General features: G+C 60.8%; 4 protein-coding genes and 1 non-coding gene across 15 annotated transcripts in view; 2 read left to right on the top strand and 3 right to left on the bottom strand.

Annotated features, from left to right (window-relative positions):
• Positions 1 to 485: 485 nt before the first annotated feature.
• On the top strand, positions 486 to 3,025 carry WFIKKN1 (WAP, follistatin/kazal, immunoglobulin, kunitz and netrin domain containing 1). The gene is made up of 2 exons (XM_041462677.1): positions 486 to 710; positions 1,535 to 3,025. Exons 1-2 carry the CDS (start codon positions 486 to 488, stop codon positions 3,023 to 3,025), a joined length of 1,716 nt encoding a protein of 571 aa, XP_041318611.1.
• A 434-nt stretch (positions 3,026 to 3,459) lies between these two features.
• METTL26 (methyltransferase like 26) lies at positions 3,460 to 6,434 on the bottom strand. Of its 11 annotated transcripts, XM_041462791.1 has the most exons (6): positions 6,196 to 6,434; positions 4,853 to 5,015; positions 4,705 to 4,764; positions 4,239 to 4,306; positions 3,974 to 4,052; positions 3,460 to 3,907 (listed from the first exon to the last, which is right to left on the bottom strand). In XM_041462791.1, the coding sequence occupies exons 1-6, from the start codon at positions 6,396 to 6,398 to the stop codon at positions 3,860 to 3,862; spliced, it is 621 nt and encodes a 206-aa protein (XP_041318725.1). In that variant the 5' UTR covers positions 6,399 to 6,434; the 3' UTR covers positions 3,460 to 3,859. The 11 variants fall into 11 exon arrangements, with proteins under 11 accessions (XP_041318725.1, XP_041318726.1, XP_041318721.1 ...); XM_041462792.1 differs by lacking the exon at positions 4,705 to 4,764; XM_041462787.1 differs by having other exon boundaries at positions 3,460 to 4,052.
• A 67-nt stretch (positions 6,435 to 6,501) lies between these two features.
• Positions 6,502 to 6,572, bottom strand: TRNAG-CCC. The gene has a single exon. It is a non-coding gene; the product is annotated as a tRNA-Gly (tRNA).
• Positions 6,573 to 8,057: 1,485 nt separating this feature from the next.
• MCRIP2 (MAPK regulated corepressor interacting protein 2) lies at positions 8,058 to 11,669 on the top strand. The gene is made up of 5 exons (XM_041462256.1): positions 8,058 to 8,218; positions 8,297 to 8,378; positions 9,993 to 10,120; positions 10,337 to 10,438; positions 11,224 to 11,669. Exons 1-5 carry the CDS (start codon positions 8,167 to 8,169, stop codon positions 11,292 to 11,294), a joined length of 435 nt encoding a protein of 144 aa, XP_041318190.1. The 5' UTR covers positions 8,058 to 8,166; the 3' UTR covers positions 11,295 to 11,669.
• A 641-nt stretch (positions 11,670 to 12,310) lies between these two features.
• Positions 12,311 to 17,941, bottom strand: part of ABCA3 (ATP binding cassette subfamily A member 3) — a 31,981-nt gene continuing 26,350 nt past the window's right edge. The window contains exons 27-31 of the mRNA XM_041462255.1: positions 17,214 to 17,401; positions 16,878 to 17,048; positions 16,297 to 16,484; positions 16,117 to 16,190; positions 12,311 to 14,930 (exon numbers count right to left, since the gene is read on the bottom strand). Of these exons, the coding sequence (XP_041318189.1) occupies positions 14,799 to 14,930; positions 16,117 to 16,190; positions 16,297 to 16,484; positions 16,878 to 17,048; positions 17,214 to 17,401 (753 nt within the window). The 3' untranslated portion in view covers positions 12,311 to 14,798. The remainder of the gene's footprint in view (positions 14,931 to 16,116; positions 16,191 to 16,296; positions 16,485 to 16,877; positions 17,049 to 17,213; positions 17,402 to 17,941) is intronic.

The following is a 17,941-nucleotide window of genomic DNA, read 5'->3' on the forward strand; positions in this document are numbered from 1 at the left end:
CGCCCCCCCTTTCACTCTCCCTCTTTGGAGACTTTCTGCATTCTGCCTTTGATCTCCCCCCGTGTTTGCCCAGGGATCGCCGGGCTCGCCGGGGTTAGAGGCTGAGGTCAGCGCCTTTCCCATTCCAAACACCCAGAAACATCAGTGGGAAGGGAGGGGATTCAGATTACAACCTTCCCGTCCTCCCCTTCCACCCCACTCGCCCCGCTGGCCGTGCCGGGGATGGACTGAGCCCCGAGAGCCACCCGCCGCTGCCGCCGTGTCCCCGGCGCCCCGAGAGCCGAGCGGCGGCGATGGATGGAGGCGGTGGGCGGCATCGTCGGTGGTCCGGCGGGCGCCGGGTGTGCTGAAGGACAGAGGTTTGGTCCTCTCCTCCTACTCTTTGTCCCCCCGCCCGCCCGCCTTCTCCCTCATCCCGTCCGTCCTGAATGTGATTTATCCTGAGCCCTCGCCAGTGAGCCAGGCCGGCGGCGCGGGGTGGCCCGATGGCTCCTCGTGGGAGAGGCGGGCGCGGGGCCCGGGGCCAGCGTGCGGGCCGGCAGCGAGTCCCCGTGGGCATCGCGCTGCTCCTGCCCGTGCTGGCGGCGGCGGCCGGGCTGAGTCTGCAGCCGGGCAGGATGCGGCACCTGGGCGTCTGCCCCAACCAGCTGAACCCCAACCTGTGGGTGGACGCCCAGAGCACCTGCGAGCGGGAGTGCCAGGCCGACCAGGTGAGCGGGGGGGCTGCGGGGGCGGAGGGCGGTAACAGGGCTTGGGGGGCATCCCCAGGTCCCCGAAGGAGATGCTTCGGGATGTGGGTCCTGTGCTGGGCGGCACAGCCGGTTCAGTTGTTTCAGAGCAACAGGGTCAGCCCTGCTGCAGCTTTGCCCCCTAAGCCCCTCCTGTCTGCTGGGCTCCCCAGTCAACCAAAGGCAAAGAAACTGCTTGTTGCCCCCTCATGTCACCCCCTCAGACCTTGTCCCATGGTCAGAACACCCTCCTTGTGCACCCCCAGGATGCTTCCATCCTGTCAAAGGGCTGGCTGGGATGAAGGGAATGAGTGTGCTGGGACACGGACCCCATCAGGCCGAGGACAAAATCGTCTCCCAACTTTTCCTTGAGGGCCGGAGCCCACCCACGGACGGGGTTGTCCATCCCAGAGAGCCCTGGATCTGAGCTCCACCACGCTGAGCAGGGGCAACCCCACCCCGGTTAGGGCTGTCTGAACCCCGAGGGGAGACTCCTTCACAATTCATCTGTATGCATTCCGCCTCCCCTCGGCCAGCAAAAGCTGAGAAGGGCAAGTTGCTCTGTACTGTGGGGAGAAGGGACCGTCATCCCTGCGGTGTACCCCCAAACATCCTGGGGGTGCTGAGGGTGGGCTGGGGCTGGTGCAGCTGTGCCGGGGAGGTGTGGCTCTTACCCGCAGCCCAGCGACGCTGAAGGTGCACAGGGCTGAGCCGGGGACACCTGCCCACCCGAAAGTCCCACGGGGTGGGAACAGCACCCACAGCCCCAGCGTCCCCCCCGCAATCTGTTCTCCCTTCCCGACCAGGACTGTGAAGACTTTGAGAAGTGCTGCACCAACGTGTGTGGGCTGCGGAGCTGCGTGGCCGCGCGCTTTGCCGACGGCAGCGTTCCGGCGCTGGCGCTGGCGCCCGCCGCCTCCTGCGAGAGCTTCGTGTGCGCGCAGCAGGGCTCCGACTGCGACATCTGGGACGGGCAGCCCGTCTGCAAGTGCAAGGACCGCTGCGAGAAGGAGCCCAACTTCACTTGCGCCTCCGACGGCCTCACCTACTACAACAAATGCTACATGGACGCCGAGGCGTGTCTGCGCGGCACCCGCCTCACCACCGTGCCCTGCAAGCACATCTTCACCTGGCCCGACACCAGCCCCGTGCCGCAGGAGACCACGGCGCGACCCACGCCGGGCGCCGGCCCCGAGGTGCCGGTGCCCCCCGCCCTCTACACCAACCCCTTCCACCAGTCCGTGCGCGCCGGCGGCACCGTCAGCTTCCGCTGCGACGTGAGCGGGCGCCCGCAGCCCGACATCACCTGGGAGAAGCAGAGCGAGCGGGAGGAGAACTTCATCATGCGGCCGGACCAGATGTACGGCAACGTGGTGGTCACCAATATCGGCCAGCTGGTCATCTACAACGCCCGCCACGAGGACGCCGGCATCTACACCTGCACGGCACGGAACGCCGCCGGGCTGCTCCGCGCCGACTTCCCGCTGTCGGTGCTCAGGCGGGAGCCGGGGGGGACCCCGCGGACCGGCAGCCCCCAGCCCTTCCCCAGCTCCGAGTGCCTGAAGGAGCCGGACCGGCGGCGGTGCGAGGCCACGGAGGTGCGCTGGCATTTTGATGCCAAGCAGGGCTCCTGCCTGACCTTCCGCTACGGCGGCTGCGGGGCCAACAGGAACCACTTCGAGACGTACGAGGAGTGCCGAGCCGCCTGCCTGGGCAGCGCCCGCCCCACCTGCCTCCTGCCCATGGTGCAGGGGCCCTGCCAGAACTGGGAACCGCGCTGGGCCTACAACCACCTGCTGAAGCAGTGCCACTCCTTCGTCTACGGCGGCTGCGAGGGCAACACCAACAACTTTGAGAGCAAGGAGACCTGCGAGGACGTGTGCCCCTTCCCCAAGAGCCTGCAGTGCAAGGCCTGCCGCCTGAAGAGCAAGATGGTGCTGAGCCTCTGCCGCAGCGACTTCGCCATCGTGGGGCGGCTCATGGAGATCGTGGAGGACCAGGACTCCGGCATAGCCCGCTTCGCTCTCGAGGACGTCCTCAAGGATGAGAAGATGGGCCTCAAGTTCTTCAACATCAAGTACCTGGAAGTAACCTTGACCGACATGGACTGGAGCTGCCCCTGCCCCAACATGACGGCGGAGGACGGGCCCCTGATCATCATGGGCGAGGTGCACGATGGAATGGCCACGCTGGACCCCAGCAGCTATGTCCGGGCAGCCAACGACAAACGGGTGAAGAAGATCTATGAGCTGATGGAGAAGAAAACCTGCGACCTCCTGAACCGTTTCCAGGACTAGGGGAGAGTCAGGATGTGCCGACGGGGGAAGCTGCAGACACAGCCCGGAGGGGACAGCCTGAGGGAGCCCCTGCACCAGCGCCTGTGTCCAGAGGCTACCACTGTCATGTCGTTCTCCCCACCCCCATACTGAGCCCCATACCAACTCCCACCTCCACTGTAATTTATCTGCCACATGTTCCCCCCACCGTGTGATCCCACCCCCACCCCAAGACTGTCCAGGAGCAATAGAGAACTGGGTTGGGTTGCAGAGGGGTGGGAGATCTGCCGGGACCACCCCACTCATAAAATCTTCCCACTTCACCAAAGCCTCTGGGCCCAGTGTAACACCCCTGGGTGCTGGACCTGACCCTTTCATTGGTGCTGGAGGTGGAACTGGGGACACCCTTAACCCCAGTGTTTGTGCTGAAAACATCAGGGAGCTGCTGGGGTGTGGGGGGGCAAAGCCACAGAGTTTATTAGGGGGGCAGCAGCACAATCCTGGGGAGGGGGGGAAGGGGGACACCATCAGCACAGCATCCTCTGAGGAAATGGAGCAGGGAGTCTCCCCCATGCCCAGGGGTGTTGTGTCCCCCCCCTACACCTGTGCCCCCCATGGCATCTCTGCTGGCTCTTGTGGTCCAGGCTGGGGCACCCCACTGCAAAGGGAACCCCAAAGGCACAAGGGGAGATGGATCCTGCCCAGCCGAGTCAGCCCCAGCTGTGTGAGTGGGGCTGTGTCCCATCAGTGCTGTCCCCAGCCCCAGTGGCAGCCACGGTGGGACAGTGACACCCTGCAGGAGGCATCAGTGGGGACAGCAGTGGCGGGAGGCGCTGGAAGTGCTGTCAGGGCAGGTTACAGCTTGCGGAAGATCAGGCTCTTGTTGTTGGCCGGCATGTCCACCTGGAAGCACAGAGCCGGGCTCAGGGTGCACGCGGGCACGGGCAGCCCCCCGGGCCCATCACCTACCATCCTCTCCAGGCACAGCCCGTTGGCCTCGGCCAGCTCCCGCAGCAGGGCCGTGTCCCGCAGTCCCCAGGCGGGATTTCTGCGGGGAGGGAGGCGTGGGTCACCCACGGGGACACCCAAAGCAGCCCCATCCCCCGGGGGGCTGCCCTCAGGCCTGGCTTATCTTGAAGGACCACGCTGGGAGGGAGCTTCCTGCAGCTGCAGGGGCGGGACAGAGAGGACAGGATGGGCCCCCAGGAGCCTGAGCGCCCCAGCCCCCTCCTACCTCTGCCTCAGGCTGCGGTCGAAGTCCACGTTGCTCTGGGGGCTGATCTGGCCATCCACGGCGTAGGGCTGGTGGGACACAGCTGGAGCTGCAGGCAGGAGCCACCCTGTGCACCCCAGCCCCCTTTCCACGGGCTGCTGTCCCCACGAAGCAGAGAAGCCAAGTGGGAAGAGACATGGCCCCCAGGGAGTCCTGTCACCCACTGTGAGTCCTGTCACCCTCTGCAGGCACCCCCAGACCCTGCTTTGGATAAGGTGAGGGAGGACAGGATCTGTCTCCTCCAAAACCGCCCCTTTCAGGGCTCAGCATGTGCCCCAAAAGGCAGAGACCCCCCAAAAGCCAAGCCCCTGCATTTCCCAGCTCCCTCCCTAAGCCATGGCTGGAGCTGCCCTCCCACTGCCCCCCAGTATCTGCTCTGACACCCTGCACCCCCCAGGATGCTCCTGCACCAGGACAGGTGACCCACCCCATAGGTGAAGAGCACACCTCCAGGCTTGAGCAGCACCCCGGCACCCTTGAAGAGGCCCTGAGGAACGAGAGAGGTGGGGACCGGGTCACGGGGCCAGAGCCCCCCTCGGCCCTGGCAGGGGACAGGGGCTGTCGAGGCTGCTCACCTGGGTGCACCGCAGCTCTGCGATGTGCATCATGTTGATGCTGACGAGGAGGTCCAGGGTGGCGGGCTGGGTGTCCCCCCAGCTCTCCCAGCCCTGTGACACGTCCAGCAGGATGGGGGGCAGCAGGTTGGGCAACCCCGTGGCCTCCACGTAGGCAGCGATGCTGTGGGCACCAAACCCCAGCTCAAGCCCAGACGGGTCCCCCTGCAGCCCCCAGCAGCCGCGGCAGGCAGGGACAAAGCGCTGCATGGACTCCCAGAAGTGGAAAAATACCCACAAAGGGATGTGGTGCAGCACAGCCTGGGGGCTCCTTGCCCAGCCCTTTGCTTCCAGCTGCAGAACTGGAAGCACCTGGACAACCAGCAGCATGTGGATGCAGAGGCCTCAGGGCCAAACCTGCCCAGTTTTGGAGCACTCTCCCCTTGTGGGGAACCCCACTGGCACCACTGCACCAGCACCTCCTGATTTTTGTGTTATTTACACCCTTTTTGGCACATTCACCACCTAGGTCTCAGCTCCTGCAGCCTGCCAGCCTGAGGATTATTTTTACCCAAGGTGGTGGGTGCTGCTGGGTGGGCAGCACAAAACTCCTCCTGGACAGGGGCTGCTTTCAGCACATCCCCACCAGGCGCTTTTTTTTTTTTTTTTTTTTTTTTTTTTTTTTTTTTTTTTTTTGGGGGGAAAGGCGGTTTTAATTGTGGTGGAAAGCTGGATTTTGGGAGTTTTCTGGGAAAAATAAAGTCCTGAGCTGGGGAGCATGGTTACTTGGGAGTTGGATATTGGGGATTTATTGAAAAAAAATATAGTGAGTATTGGCCTGGGGAGCCTGGGCTGGGCAAGAGTTGAATATTGTGGTTTGCCTGGAAAAAATAAAGCATCAAGCCAGAAAGCCTAGGCTGTCCAAGGGGGTTTTTGCTGGGAAAAAATACACATTAAGCTCATCTGAGAGAAGGATATTGGGGTTTTCCTGGAAAGAATACAGTACTGCCTTGACCGCTGGAGACTTGGCTATTGGGTTTTTTCCTGAAAAAAGAAAAACATTGTGGAGCCTGGGCCCACTGTTGAGTGGGTCTTTTCTGGGAAAAAATACATATCCAGTTCATCCAGAAGGTGGATATTGGGGCTTTCCTGGAGGGAGCAAAGCACTGCAGGGCTGCAGGAGAGTTGGATACTGCGGTTTTCCCAAAATCCCCAAAGGAAATAATCTAAATAAAGAAAAAAAATAAAATGGGGAGCGGGGAACCGGGGCTGCGTGTCCATGGGCCCGTGGGAGGGGGCTGCAGGCCGTGCCCCCGGGGTCCACCGGAGTCCCCCGTCCCCCCGGGACCCCCGGCCCCGCTCACCTGCGCAGCGCCCGGGGGTCGATGTCCGAGGGCTGCCAGCGCGTCTGCGGCAGCGCCCGCGCGAAGTGCGCGGCGTGGAGCCCCGCGCCCGCGCCCACCTCCAGCACCCGCAGCGCGCCCGGCGCCGCGCCCGGCGCCGCGTACTCCCGCAGCACCGCCAGGATCGGGCCCTTGTTCCGCTCCGCGGCCGCCGGGACCTCCATGGCGGGGAACTACAGCTCCCAGCACCGCCGGGACCGCCCCGCGCCGCGGGTGGAGCTCGGCACGGCGCGGAGGGAAAAGGCGGAGGGGAGGGAAAAAGAAAACTGCGCCGCCCGGGAATCGAACCCGGGTCGCAAGAATGGGAATCTTGCATGATACCACTACACCAGCGGCGCGTCTGAAAAAACATCGCCCCCGCCGCCCCTCACACCTAGCGCCCCGCGGGGCCCGACCCCCACCCTCGGTCCCGGTGCTGCCGCTCCCCCGCCACGCACCGGCACCCCCTAAAAGGGGCACATGAAGCTTTGCGCGGACACCTCAGGAAAACGGGGGCGAGGGGCGACCCCCACCCACCTTTTCCTCGACAGCTGTCGCTGATGATGGAGGTCCGGAGGGATCCATCTGGAGCACGAGGATTAGGGGTTCAGCCCTTTCGAGCATGGAAAAGCTCAGGGATGCGCCAACAGGCGCTTAGAAACCCCTGGCAGGTCCGGGGGAAACTGAGGCACAGCCTCCAGCACGTTACAGGGCGGGTGACAGCCAGTGGTGATATCCCGTGGCTCTGGGTTGTATTTAGGCACAGTAACAGGGGTGGGGGTGACAGCAGTGGATGCACACCCGCAAAAGGTCCACCCATCACAGTCAGGCGCTGCTGGGCTTTTATGGGAGGTACCCTCCTACAGCCCTCCCTCCTTAGCCACTACCGGGGCAACGTGGCGGAAAGGCAAAGGTCACCCTCGTGGGGTGGCTTTGCAGCCCCTGGAGCCTCCCAAAGACCCCAGTGCGTTTGTCACTGGATCTCTCCCCAAAACTCTGGGTGCTGTCGCCAGCCGCAGGGGCGGCCGGTGGACACAGGGGGGTAGCCGGGGACCGGCTCGGGGTTGTGTCCTGGGTCTGCACCTCCTGCCACGTGGGGACACCTTAGCGGGACCTCCCACACCGAAGGTCACCGTGCTGGCCGGGACGCGGCTGCCCACCCCGGCTCCCTGCGCTGGCCCATGGAATGTGCAGCTCAGGGCTGTTCACAGCGCTGTCCCCGTGGGGGTGGCACCTCAGCCCCTGCCTCTGCACCCCTTCATTTTCCCCTGCCTGGGTCCTCTGTGTCCCAGGAATGACCCCTCTCTGTCCCCTGTGTGTGCCGTGGCTCCAGTGTCCTGTCTCCTGAATGTCCCCGTGCAGGTCCCCTCTAAGTTTCCCGTGACTGCCGTGTCCCCTGCGCGCCTGTGACATCTTGTGTCCCACGTGCCTGCTGTGCCCTCTCCCCTACTTCAGCCCCGCATGGTCCAATGTCCCTTCTGTGCATTCTGTGTGTACTGTGCGAGTCCTGTGTCTCCCACGTCCCACATGTCCTCTCTGTGTCCCATGAAAGTCCCACATGCGCTCCCAGCATGTGCCCTGCTTGTCTCCAGCGTGTGTGCCTGCATTCCGAGTGTCCCCATTAATCCCCACGCGCGCCCCCGATGTATCCCGTGCGTGTCCCCTATGTGTCCCCACAACCCAGACATGTCTGTTCGCACAGCACATATGTGTCGCATGTGTCCCGGCACGCCTCCCACGTGTCCCCCCGACCTGTCCCGCTCGTGTCCCCCGCGTCCCCCGAGCGGCTGGGCGCTGTCTCCGCGCGTCCCCCCCGCCGTCCGCGCGTTCCCTTTAAGCGCGGGGGCGTGTCGGAGCTGGGGGGGCCGCCCGGCCCTGCCCGCCTAAGGCCCCGGCGAGGGGCACTTGCGGCACTCGAGAGGGGCGGCGGGGCCGTGGGCCGGGGCCCGCAGGATGTACACGCTGACGCGCGGCCCCAGCAAGCTCGCCACGCAGCGCCGCACAGGTAGCGGGGGGCGCGGGGCCGGGGGCGCGGGGCTCCGTGCCGCCCTCGCCGCCCCCTGACGCCCCGCGCTCCCCGCAGGTCCCACGCAGCAGGCGGTGGAGAGCAGCAAACTGGGCGAGCTGCGGGGGCGACCCCAGCCCGGGCAGTGGCCCCCCGCCAGGTGAGCCTCGCGCCGCCGTGACCTTGGGAAGGGGACCGGCCCTGGGGCGGCCGGGCGTGACCTTGGGAAGGGGAACGGGACGGCTGGGCCGCCTGGCGGGACGCGGGAGGGGGAGCCGGGGTCTCCGCTCGGTGCCGCTCGCCCCGGGGGTCTCAGCGGTGCTTGTGCCCGCACGCGTCCCGCGGAGCTCTGTGCACGCGTGCCGTGGGCCGCCCCGCGTCGGGGACACGCCGGAGTGGCTGCCTCTCCTCCTTTCCACGGGACATCCCCAAAAACCATGGGGAGTGGGAGCGGTGGGGTCACGCCAAGGAGGGAGTGTGGGGGGGTCCCGGTGCGGGCCAGAGCCGGGGCCGGGCTTGCCCAGCCCCTCCGCGGACGGCCCCGATTGCACGAACCGGGCGGCGGGGCCAGCGCCGGTCCCGCCCGCCTTGGCCGCGCCGCGCACCCGCGGGGGCCGCGGAGCCCACGCGGAGCTGCGGTTCCCCTCTGCCCCAAAAGCCGGGGTGACACTTCCTGGTGAATACCAGTGTCCCGCAGCAATACCTGGAGCTGTTGGCGGGGTGCTGCGGGGTATTCCAGTGGCTGGGAGGTGGTGATGGGATCCCTAGGGAGACCCTTTCTCGACTGGAGGGCTGGAGTCACAACACACCCAGGCAGGGTAGTGGGACCCCACTGGTTCTGCACGTCCTCTCCAGCTCCAAGAAAGGGATGAGCTCCCCCCTACCCACCCAGTTCCTCTCCTTCCCAGGATCCCTGGAATTCACTGGAGTGGCTTCTGCCACACTTGCCCTCCTCCTGCCTGCCCAGTGCCCCTGGCTGTGGGGTCTTGAGGGTCACTGCTCTCCCCAGCCCCTGCCTGCAGATCTGCAGGAGTTGCCTGCTCCCAGTCTTTCCTGCCCTCCAAACCCACTCCTAGGGCCCCTTAGACTTTGCCCCGTGAGGAACGTGGCTGTTGCAAACGTGTCCTGCCCTAGAGCTGGGTAGAAAAGCCAAAATACTGGAGTTTGCATTGAACATGCTCCCAGGTCTTGTCCTAAGTCTTGCCTTTAGCTCTGGTGGGTGTTACTGCATCCAGGTAGGGAGTGGTTGAAGTGCCCTTCACGGGAGGGGATCCCAGCTCTGAGGAAGCCTAACCTGCTCCCACTTTTCAGAGCATAACATCCCAGTCCCAGGGCACCTTGTGTGCCCCATGCTGGGGCCAGAGCTGTTCCAGTGAACCTGGGTGCTTGATGTGCAGAGGATGGCACATCCCCTGTCCAGTACCTTTCTGGATTTCACTTCCATTTCGTGATATTCCTGCAATTTTTGTGGCAGATTCTTTATCTTAGGGACTGCACTTGGTGCTAGATTGGAGGATGGGTGGAAGATGGGAAGCTGGTGCTTTTCCCCAGGGAGCTCCCCTTGCACCCCTCCTGTGTCGGAATCCCCTGTCCCTGGGGGCTGGGTCCCTTTCCATCCCAGTTCCTTGGGGACGGGGCTGGGTGACTGCAGCTGTGGGCAAGCGTGTGCACGGTGGGGCAGCCCAGGACACCTGAACTGCCCCAGTTCTTGCTGGGGTGAGCAGAGCTGCCTGTGCCCTCACCCCCCCGCCCCTTGTCTTCCCTCCCTCCACAGCCCAGCGCAGAAACTCGTCTTCAACAGAGTGAATGGCAAGAGGCCCCCACTGCTGCTGCAGCAGGTCTCAGCCCCTGAAGAATGTTACACCCTGGCCCACGAGGAGAACGTCCGCTTTGTCTATGAAGGTGAGGGCAGAGGGTCCCTGGGGCAGCACCCAGGGGAGCTGGAGCAGATGGAGCCCCTCCCCAGCACCTACACCATGCTGGGGACATGGGTGGCAGGCAAGGAATCCTCAGCCTGGGGACTTGCCCTCCTTTGCTCCGCCTCCTGCTCCTGTCCAGCAGCCCCCCACCCTGGAAACCCCGTCCCAAACCCACCCAGCACTTGTTCCCCCTCCCCAGCCTGGCAGCAGGTAGAGCAGCAGCTGGACGGCAGCCGGAGCGGGGAGAGCGCCTGCGGCCCCGTGCAGTACGTGGAGAAAACCCCCAACCCCGGACTCAAAAGTAAGTGGGCAGTGGTTGTGACACTTCGGGGCGCATCAGGCTCGGGGTGCAGCGAGTGGCTGTGGGCTCGGCCTGCACCTGAACAGGGCTGTGGTGGAAGGAGGAGGAGGAGGATTCCAGTGCTGGATGTGCCAGAGGGGTTGGTTGGGTCTGTCCTGGTGCTGAGGTCACTGGGTGTGCTGGGGGGAGAGGATGTCCCACTGCATCTCTTGGATGGTCCACTGTGCTGCTGACTCCTCTGGGATTCAGGCCTTCTCCTGCCATCAGGGGGTTCAGCATCATGAGGAGCTGCCCGTGGGAACCCGCTTCTCCTGGGGCCAGCAGGACCGATTGGGCTTGGGGACAACACTTGTCTGGTGGCACCTGGAGTCAGCAGCCTGCAGGAAGAGAATGTCAAGGAAGAGAATGTCCCCGTAGACCCAGTCTGGCCTTTTGAGGACATGGCACAAGGGTGGAGGGGACTTGGGGATGTCATTAGATTGGAGATCCGGGAAAGGTTCTTCCCCCCCTAGGGTGGTGGGGCACTGAACTAGCACCCCAGGGAATGGGCACGGCCCCGAGGCTGCCAGAGCTCCAGGAGCGTTTGGACAAAGCTGTCAGGCCCAGGGTGGGATTGTTGGGGTGTCTGTGCACAGCCAGGAGCTGGACTGGATGATCTCTGTGGGTCCCTTCTAGCTCAGGATATTCTGTGATTCCATGGTTATTTTTTCTGGGGTTTGGAAGGGAGCACCCAGAGCTCTGCTCCTGCTCCAGCTGGTCCCCTCTCTCCCTCCCTTCTTGTACAGACTTTGTTCCTATCGACCTGGAGGAGTGGTGGGCACAGCAATTTCTGGCCAAAATCGAGAACGGCTCATAAAAAGGAAGAAAAGGTTGCGTTTGGTTTCTTTGTAAGAGAAACGAAGCTGCGAGCACCTGGTGACAGCCCAGCGTCGGTGGCGTTTTTGAACCACGTTTTTAAAAGAGGCCCAAAGTGGAGCGAGCCAGCCCAGAGGCACCGGACCACAGCCATGCCCGGCCACGCGCCCTCCCCGTGCCCGGCAGAGGAGCAGCGTGCAGCCCCAGCCAGGATTCCTTAAGTGCCAGTTGTCGGACTGCTGCAGCTCCTGCAGCCTCCAGCTCCAGGGACACTGCGGTGCCACGCTGGGGACGAGGGAGCGGCTCCCCCTGCAGCCACGGGAGGACAGGGGGGTGCTGTAGCAGGACCGCCAGACAATAAAGCGCTGAAACTGCCCGTGGAGATGCGCTTGTGGGACAGGGAAGAGGGGAAGCAGGGGCTGCAGCATCGTGGCCCCTGGAGAGGGGATGCTCCCAGCTGACTCGTGGCTCAGTGGGAACCTGGTTTCTGTGGATTCAAGGGCTTGGAGCTCCTCTTCCTTGCAGCTGCATCCTTGCTCCAATGCTGCCTCATCTCCCGGGGCTGGTGCTGTCTTAGGTGATGTTTGGGAGGGGGGGGGGGGGGGGGGGTGTGGGGCATATGGGCATTTGCAAGGGAGGCTGAGCACCCTGGCTGTGCTCCAGAGCTGGGCTGCAGCATGTAGGTGGGCAAAGCTGCAGGAACGGGAGTGCCAGGGCCAGCTGCCCACTGCCATGGAGACCAAAAGGCTCGAGGTCTCCCCCTCACCTGTGGTTGTTTGGGAGAGCTGAGAGAGGATAGTTGTGGCTGCCTGAGGTAAAAAGAATAGGGACCCCAACTTCTGCTTCTACAAAAAAACTCCTCAGCTGATGGGCTTTTCCAAGCCAGACTGACCTTTTCTAGTTCTGGTTTTGTAGGACACCCCCCTACCCCCATGTCCTTCTCCCCAAGCAGAGAGCAGGAGGCCAGCACAGGGTGAATAGTCTGAATCCAAAGGAGGCCAGGAAACACCCACTGGAAAAAAAAAATCATCTTTATTATTCCTGTGGTGGGAACAACAACCACACTGCAGCCAGGGGGGAGCAGAAGCTGCCCAGGAGCTGTGTTGCTCTCCCACCTGGGAGGCCTGAGCAGTGCCAGCAGCAGCTGTGCCCCTGGCACCTGCCCACGGAGCACTCCTGGTCCTGCTCCCTGCCCCAGCGGGCACACCTGGCACTGTGGCTGTGACTGAAATCAGGAGCAGCACCACGCACAGCCCACAGTGCCTGCCTTGCTGACAGGCAGGGTGTTACAGCCCCCTGGACAGGGAAATGCTGCTTCCATAACACTTCCTTCACTTAGGCCAGGGTGGCCCCAGAGTGATGGAGGGCTGGGGCCAGGGGCTGCCATCCTTGCCATGGACTCTCCCAGCAGCTCTGCCATGGCATCATGGGCAGCGTGGGTTACGCTGCCTCCATGTCCCCACCCAGCACCAAGCCTTGCAGGGGCACCAGAGCCAACAGGACATGGACTGTTGCTGCTGTGCTCAGGCCACTGCCAGCCTGTGGCAATTTTGCATCTCACCCTCTGAAACCTCCACATTCCCACTGTTCCCCCTCCCAGGAAAAGCCTGTGAGGATCTACTACATCCTGCTGTACTTCCCTTTCCAGAAAACAGTTACTGGGAGTTTCAGCATTTCAGCTACCCTCCCAGAAAAAAGCATCCTCCCTTTTTCTTCCCTCCCTGGGAAGGTCACTGCTGCTGTGATTCCCCCCTGCACAGTGCCCTGGCAGTGGCTGGTTCTGTTGCCCACCAGGATGCTCCCAGGGTGCAATCCCTCCCTGCCAGCAACTCCAAAGGACTCCAGGGTGTCTAAGCAGGCCATTCACCTGCCGGCTGCTGACTAATAAAAACACACATCTTTAAGATCCAGGGAAATTCTTAGTAACATGATGCACCATTGTTCTGAACAACAACATTAGGCAAAGGGAGAAATGGAACAGGAATAAATGAGTCAGTCACAAGGAAAAAAATGAAAACCCAACCCAAAAATACAACCCAACCCCTGACAATGCAATCACTGGGAGGGAATCAGCCCCCCCTTGCCATAAATATTAATTATGTGCAATTGTGTGTAGTACTATAGTGCAAATAGCTCTGCATTGATCATGGGGCAGCTCCCAAGGGGCTGCCCCAGGTGACACAGGGACTAGTTAAGGACAGACAAGAATCAACACAGATTTCCAACAAACAAACAAAAAAAAACCCCAACCCAGTCACTGGGAAACTCCCAAAAGGAGTTGCCTCCCCCAACTGGGCCCAGGCAAGACTGGGCAATGCTGGTGCCCAGCAGCATCCTGGAGCCAGGCAGGGGCAGGACAGGGCTTTTGCTCCCTGCCTGCTGCTGGCACAGCCTGGTGAGGGGCAGAGGGCATGAGGAGGGGAATGCAGGACAGATATGGTCAGGTTGGAGCTGTGTGGGGTGTAAAGAGGTGAGCTCAGCAGGACACGGGCACAGCGAGGGCATCGCTGGCTTCGACCTGGTCCTGTGGCTGCACTGCACAGTGCGGGGCGGTGCTGCTGGCAGAACGCCTGCGTGGCACAACACTGAGGCCAGCAGCACCCTGGGCACCCTGTGACACTTCATACCCGTCCTACAGAGCACAGCTGAGACCCTGCAGCACCTCTCACTCAACCCACAGCGTCCCCAGGGACCTTGTGGCACCTCTCACCCGTCCCTGCAGCGTCCCTGGGCGCCCCTCACTGCCTCCAGCTCTGGCTCCCCAGCCGTGCCCATCACGTGCTGTTCCTGGGGCCGAGCTCTGGGCATTGCTCCATTGCTACCTCTCACCCAGTGCCAGCTCCTGGCACCACAGTTCCCCTTGCACAGCTGGGGCCAGAGCCAGCTCCTCGGGCCAGGCTTGGCAAGCAGGCAGGAGGAGACAGTTTTCTCTAGCACTTAAAGGAGACAGAGCCTCCTCTTTCGCATGCCAGGCAGGTGCCAGACAGGAGCTGAGCTGTCCTCCCCTGGATGGACACAAAGTGCTCCCAGGGGCAATCCCAGCACATCCTGCTGCCCTAAGGAAGGTTTGGATCTGAGCTATGTGACAGCCTCCTGCTAAACCACGAGCAACCACCAAACAAGACGGGGACATGCGGGTGAGGAGCACGGGGCAGCGTCCCACTGGGTGTGAGCGATGGGCAGGGAAGAGGGGAGCAGAGGGGATCCTGCCCCTCCTCTGCCAGCCCGAGTGCAACGCCCCTCTCCACCCATCCAGGCTCTCCCGGCTTTTTGGGTGGATTTTTTTTTGCTGTATGGATGGAAGAAGGCTGGAGAGTGGCAGTGTCACATGCACACACACACGCACACCCACGCACGCCAGCGGCAGGAGTGCTGCCATCCTCTCACCCCTCTGGAAAGGTTTACATTGATACAGTATTTAAGACACTCCGATATATAAATTACTGTCTCTATATATACTATGTATAGGCTGAGGGCCAGTCCGTGACCAAGGGCACTGGGGGGCTCATTTCCCTCTGTCCTCTGTGTAGTGCTGGAAGCGAGTGAAGCTCATGAAGACCTGCTCCAGGGAGATCTGGCTCACCGAGTAGTCCTCCAAGCGATACTTCTCTTTGGCTTTCTCCAGGGCCCCAAAGACCTGCAAGGGAGGGCAGGGACATGAGGCAGCGTGGCTCGGTATGGGGAGACTCCTGGGACCGCAGGGGGAGCCCCGGGCTGTGACAGAGAACACCCCGCTGTGACAGGGAAAGCAGAGAAAGCTTTTTTCTCTAGGGAGACCCAGGAAAATGACACCTTCCTTGGCAGGAGAGCGGGAGGAAGCCAGGAGTATCTGACACCATTTAAAAACATATGCTACGGATATGATTGTTTTACACATTTATAAGTGATAAATGCATACATATATACAAATACATACATATATATATGTGTATATATGTATTTATATATATATACACATCTGGATTTGAATTCCTGCTCAAGGTTTCTCCTAACACTTTATATATAAAAATATTTATATAATATAGAAATAACACTGAGGATACTATATACACTATACATAACTATCTGTATCTGCATACACATCATTTTTATATTGAGCTACATATAATATACATATTTATAAACTCACTCTCTTCCAGTTTTTATATAATCCTATACATAGTTCTAATATAATCTGTGTACTGTGTACTCTCTCTATATATACTCTACAGACTAAACTGCATACTCTGTATCAAGTATATACTCCAGACTATATATGTATAGGGTATTACCAATACCCTATTGAGTATACATATTGTATATATACAATATACAGTATATGATAGACACTACATCCAGTGCATGCAATATACAGATATATATATGTATGTATATATATACTTAGATACTGCATATGAAAACTATCTGTATACTTTGAAAATCTCTACAGTATACATGTATTTACACACAGATAACATACACATAGACAGTATATACAGAGAGATATACTAGGTATACTCTATACATAACTCTGTATACTGTATGCAGAGGGTTACATACTGTAGCTGTACTGTGGGTTTTTATCAGTGCCCCTGGGCTAGGACCCCTCAGGATCAGTGGCTGGGGAAAGCCACTGCCCACAGCCCCGGTGGGACCACACTGAAGCACTGCCAGGGGGTTCCTGGGGCTGAGGGGCAGGAGCAGGGAGGTGCCAGCACGGGGAAGTCATGCCCACCCATGCCACCTTCCCACAGCGTAACACAGCGCAGGGAGGATGCACCACCGAAAGCAAAGCACCAAGAACACGGGAAGGGGCAGGAGAAGGGTTCCCAGTGCCCCCCTACCTGTGCCCAGCTGAGGTTCTTGTTGGTTAAGTGGTAATGCACCATGCCCTGGTGCTCGTGCTTCAGGACACTGCCTGGGGAATCGAGCAGGGAGAGGCTCTGTGTTAGGGAAGGTGCTGAAGTTCACACCCAGCACCCTGCCCCGGCTCTGGGGGCAACCACTCCAGCAGCTCACGGTACCTGGGAAAGTCTTCTCCACGAAGGCCTTGAAGGCCTGCAGCTCACCCTCCTCCTCACTCCGGGTTTTGGCCAGCAAGGTGTATCCACTACCAAACTTGCTTTTGAGGTGCTGGGGGCTGCCCAAGCACTTGAACTGCCCGTTCACCATGATGGCCAGTCGTGTGCACAACGCCTCGCACTCCTCCATGCTGCAGGAAGGAGAGGACTCATTCAGAGAATCCCAGGATGGTTTGGGTTCGAAGGAACCTTAAAGCTCATCTCATTCCACCCCCTGCCATGGGCAGGGACACCTTCCACTAGAACAGGCTGCTCCAAACCCAGTCCAGCATGCCCCCAGAGATGGGGCAGCCACACCTTCTCTGGGCATGTAAGCACCAGGACACAAGCAGAAGCTTCTGGGAAGCAGCTGGAAGTGTGTTACCTTCTCTCTGGACTCTTTGAGGAGGGAGATTTGGGCAAAGCCAGCCACTAGCTGCAGGTGGTGCATGCCCACCCACCAGGCCCTGGAGGTGTGTCCCATCCCTTGGATCCCACCACTCTCCCTGATCTCTCATGCCAAACCCTGCCCAGCCAAGTGTCACCTGTGGGAGGTGAAGATGATGGATTTGCCACACTCTCGTGTCCGTGTCACTGCGTCCCAGAGCAAGCGTCGGGCCACGGGGTCCATGCCAGTGGAAGGCTCGTCCAGGAAGATCACGGGGGGGCCACCAATGAGGGCAATGCCAGCACTCAGCTTCCGCTTGTTCCCACCGCTGCAGAGGAATCACAGAATCATCAATGTTGGAAACGACCTGCGAGATCATCAAGTTCAACCTTCAGCTGAAAACGGGAGCGAGGAACGGGGCCAGAGAGCCAATACGTGCACAGAGGGCACCGCGTGAGAGGAGAGACAGCGCTTTGCCCACGTCTGCTCTCACCTGTAGGTCCTGACGAGCTTGTCGGCGTGCGGCTCCAGGAGCAGCCCCCGCAGCATGTTCTCCACGCAGCTGCCGATGTAGCGCTCGGGGATGCCGCGCAGCCGCGCGTACATGCTCAGCGTCTCGCGGCCCGTCATGTGCTCCAGGAGGGCGTCAAACTGCGGGCAGTACCCGATCCGCTGCTGCACCTTGGGCCGAGAGGAGCGCACGGCAATCAGCCCACGGGCAGGTCTCTGAGCCAGAGGTGCCTGCGCACCCACAGGCCTTGCTGCTCCTCTCTGAGGTTTTGCTCAGAGTGATGGCAGCTCTGAAACCACAGGTGGAATCAGAGGGCAATGCAGCCTGGAGCAGCTGGGCTGACAGGAACGGGCAGATGTGTCTCCGGACAGCAGCTGGGTGGGCTCACAATGCCTCTGCCAAGCTGGTTCCTCACTGTGAGGGACCGTTTTGGGGTTCCCAGGCTCTCAGGAGAAGGAAAGAGCTGGAGGGCTTGTACCTCCCCCGTGTCCTGCTCACTTCCAGGGACAAGAGCATGAGAGAAGGCAGTTTCAGGGAAGGAAGCAATTTGGGGCATGCTCTCAAGGAATGTTCTTCATGTCTGACCTTGTCTGGGATCCCCATTCACTTAAGAGTTGGACTTGATGGTCCTTGTGAGTCCCTTCCAAATCAGAATATTCTGTGAAATCTGGGACAGTGGTAGAGGAAGGACTGGACGAAAAGCCTAACTC

This window comes from Pyrgilauda ruficollis, unplaced genomic scaffold (genome assembly GCF_017590135.1).
Source record: "Pyrgilauda ruficollis isolate IOZ18807 unplaced genomic scaffold, ASM1759013v1 scaffold16, whole genome shotgun sequence".
Lineage (NCBI taxonomy): Eukaryota > Metazoa > Chordata > Aves > Passeriformes > Passeridae > Pyrgilauda > Pyrgilauda ruficollis.

What these genes read in the sequence shown, in the direction of transcription:
- METTL26 (XM_041462786.1), bottom strand. Translation starts at nt 5,221, where the DNA reads ATGCTGCTGGTTGTCCAGGTGCTTCCAGTTCTGCAGCTGGAAGCAAAG. An exon ending in GTGTGCTCTTCACCTATGGG is followed by an intron (nt 4,307 to 4,704) that starts GTGGGTCACCTG and finishes GTGTCCCACCAG; the next exon opens with CCCTACGCCGTGGATGGCCA. An exon ending in GACCGCAGCCTGAGGCAGAG is followed by an intron (nt 4,053 to 4,238) that starts GTAGGAGGGGGC and finishes CCCTCCCCGCAG; the next exon opens with AAATCCCGCCTGGGGACTGC.
- WFIKKN1 (XM_041462677.1), top strand. Translation starts at nt 486, where the DNA reads ATGGCTCCTCGTGGGAGAGGCGGGCGCGGGGCCCGGGGCCAGCGTGCG. An exon ending in GGGAGTGCCAGGCCGACCAG is followed by an intron (nt 711 to 1,534) that starts GTGAGCGGGGGG and finishes CTTCCCGACCAG; the next exon opens with GACTGTGAAGACTTTGAGAA.
- MCRIP2 (XM_041462256.1), top strand. Translation starts at nt 8,167, where the DNA reads ATGTACACGCTGACGCGCGGCCCCAGCAAGCTCGCCACGCAGCGCCGC. An exon ending in GGGCAGTGGCCCCCCGCCAG is followed by an intron (nt 8,379 to 9,992) that starts GTGAGCCTCGCG and finishes CTCCCTCCACAG; the next exon opens with CCCAGCGCAGAAACTCGTCT. An exon ending in CGTCCGCTTTGTCTATGAAG is followed by an intron (nt 10,121 to 10,336) that starts GTGAGGGCAGAG and finishes CCCCCTCCCCAG; the next exon opens with CCTGGCAGCAGGTAGAGCAG.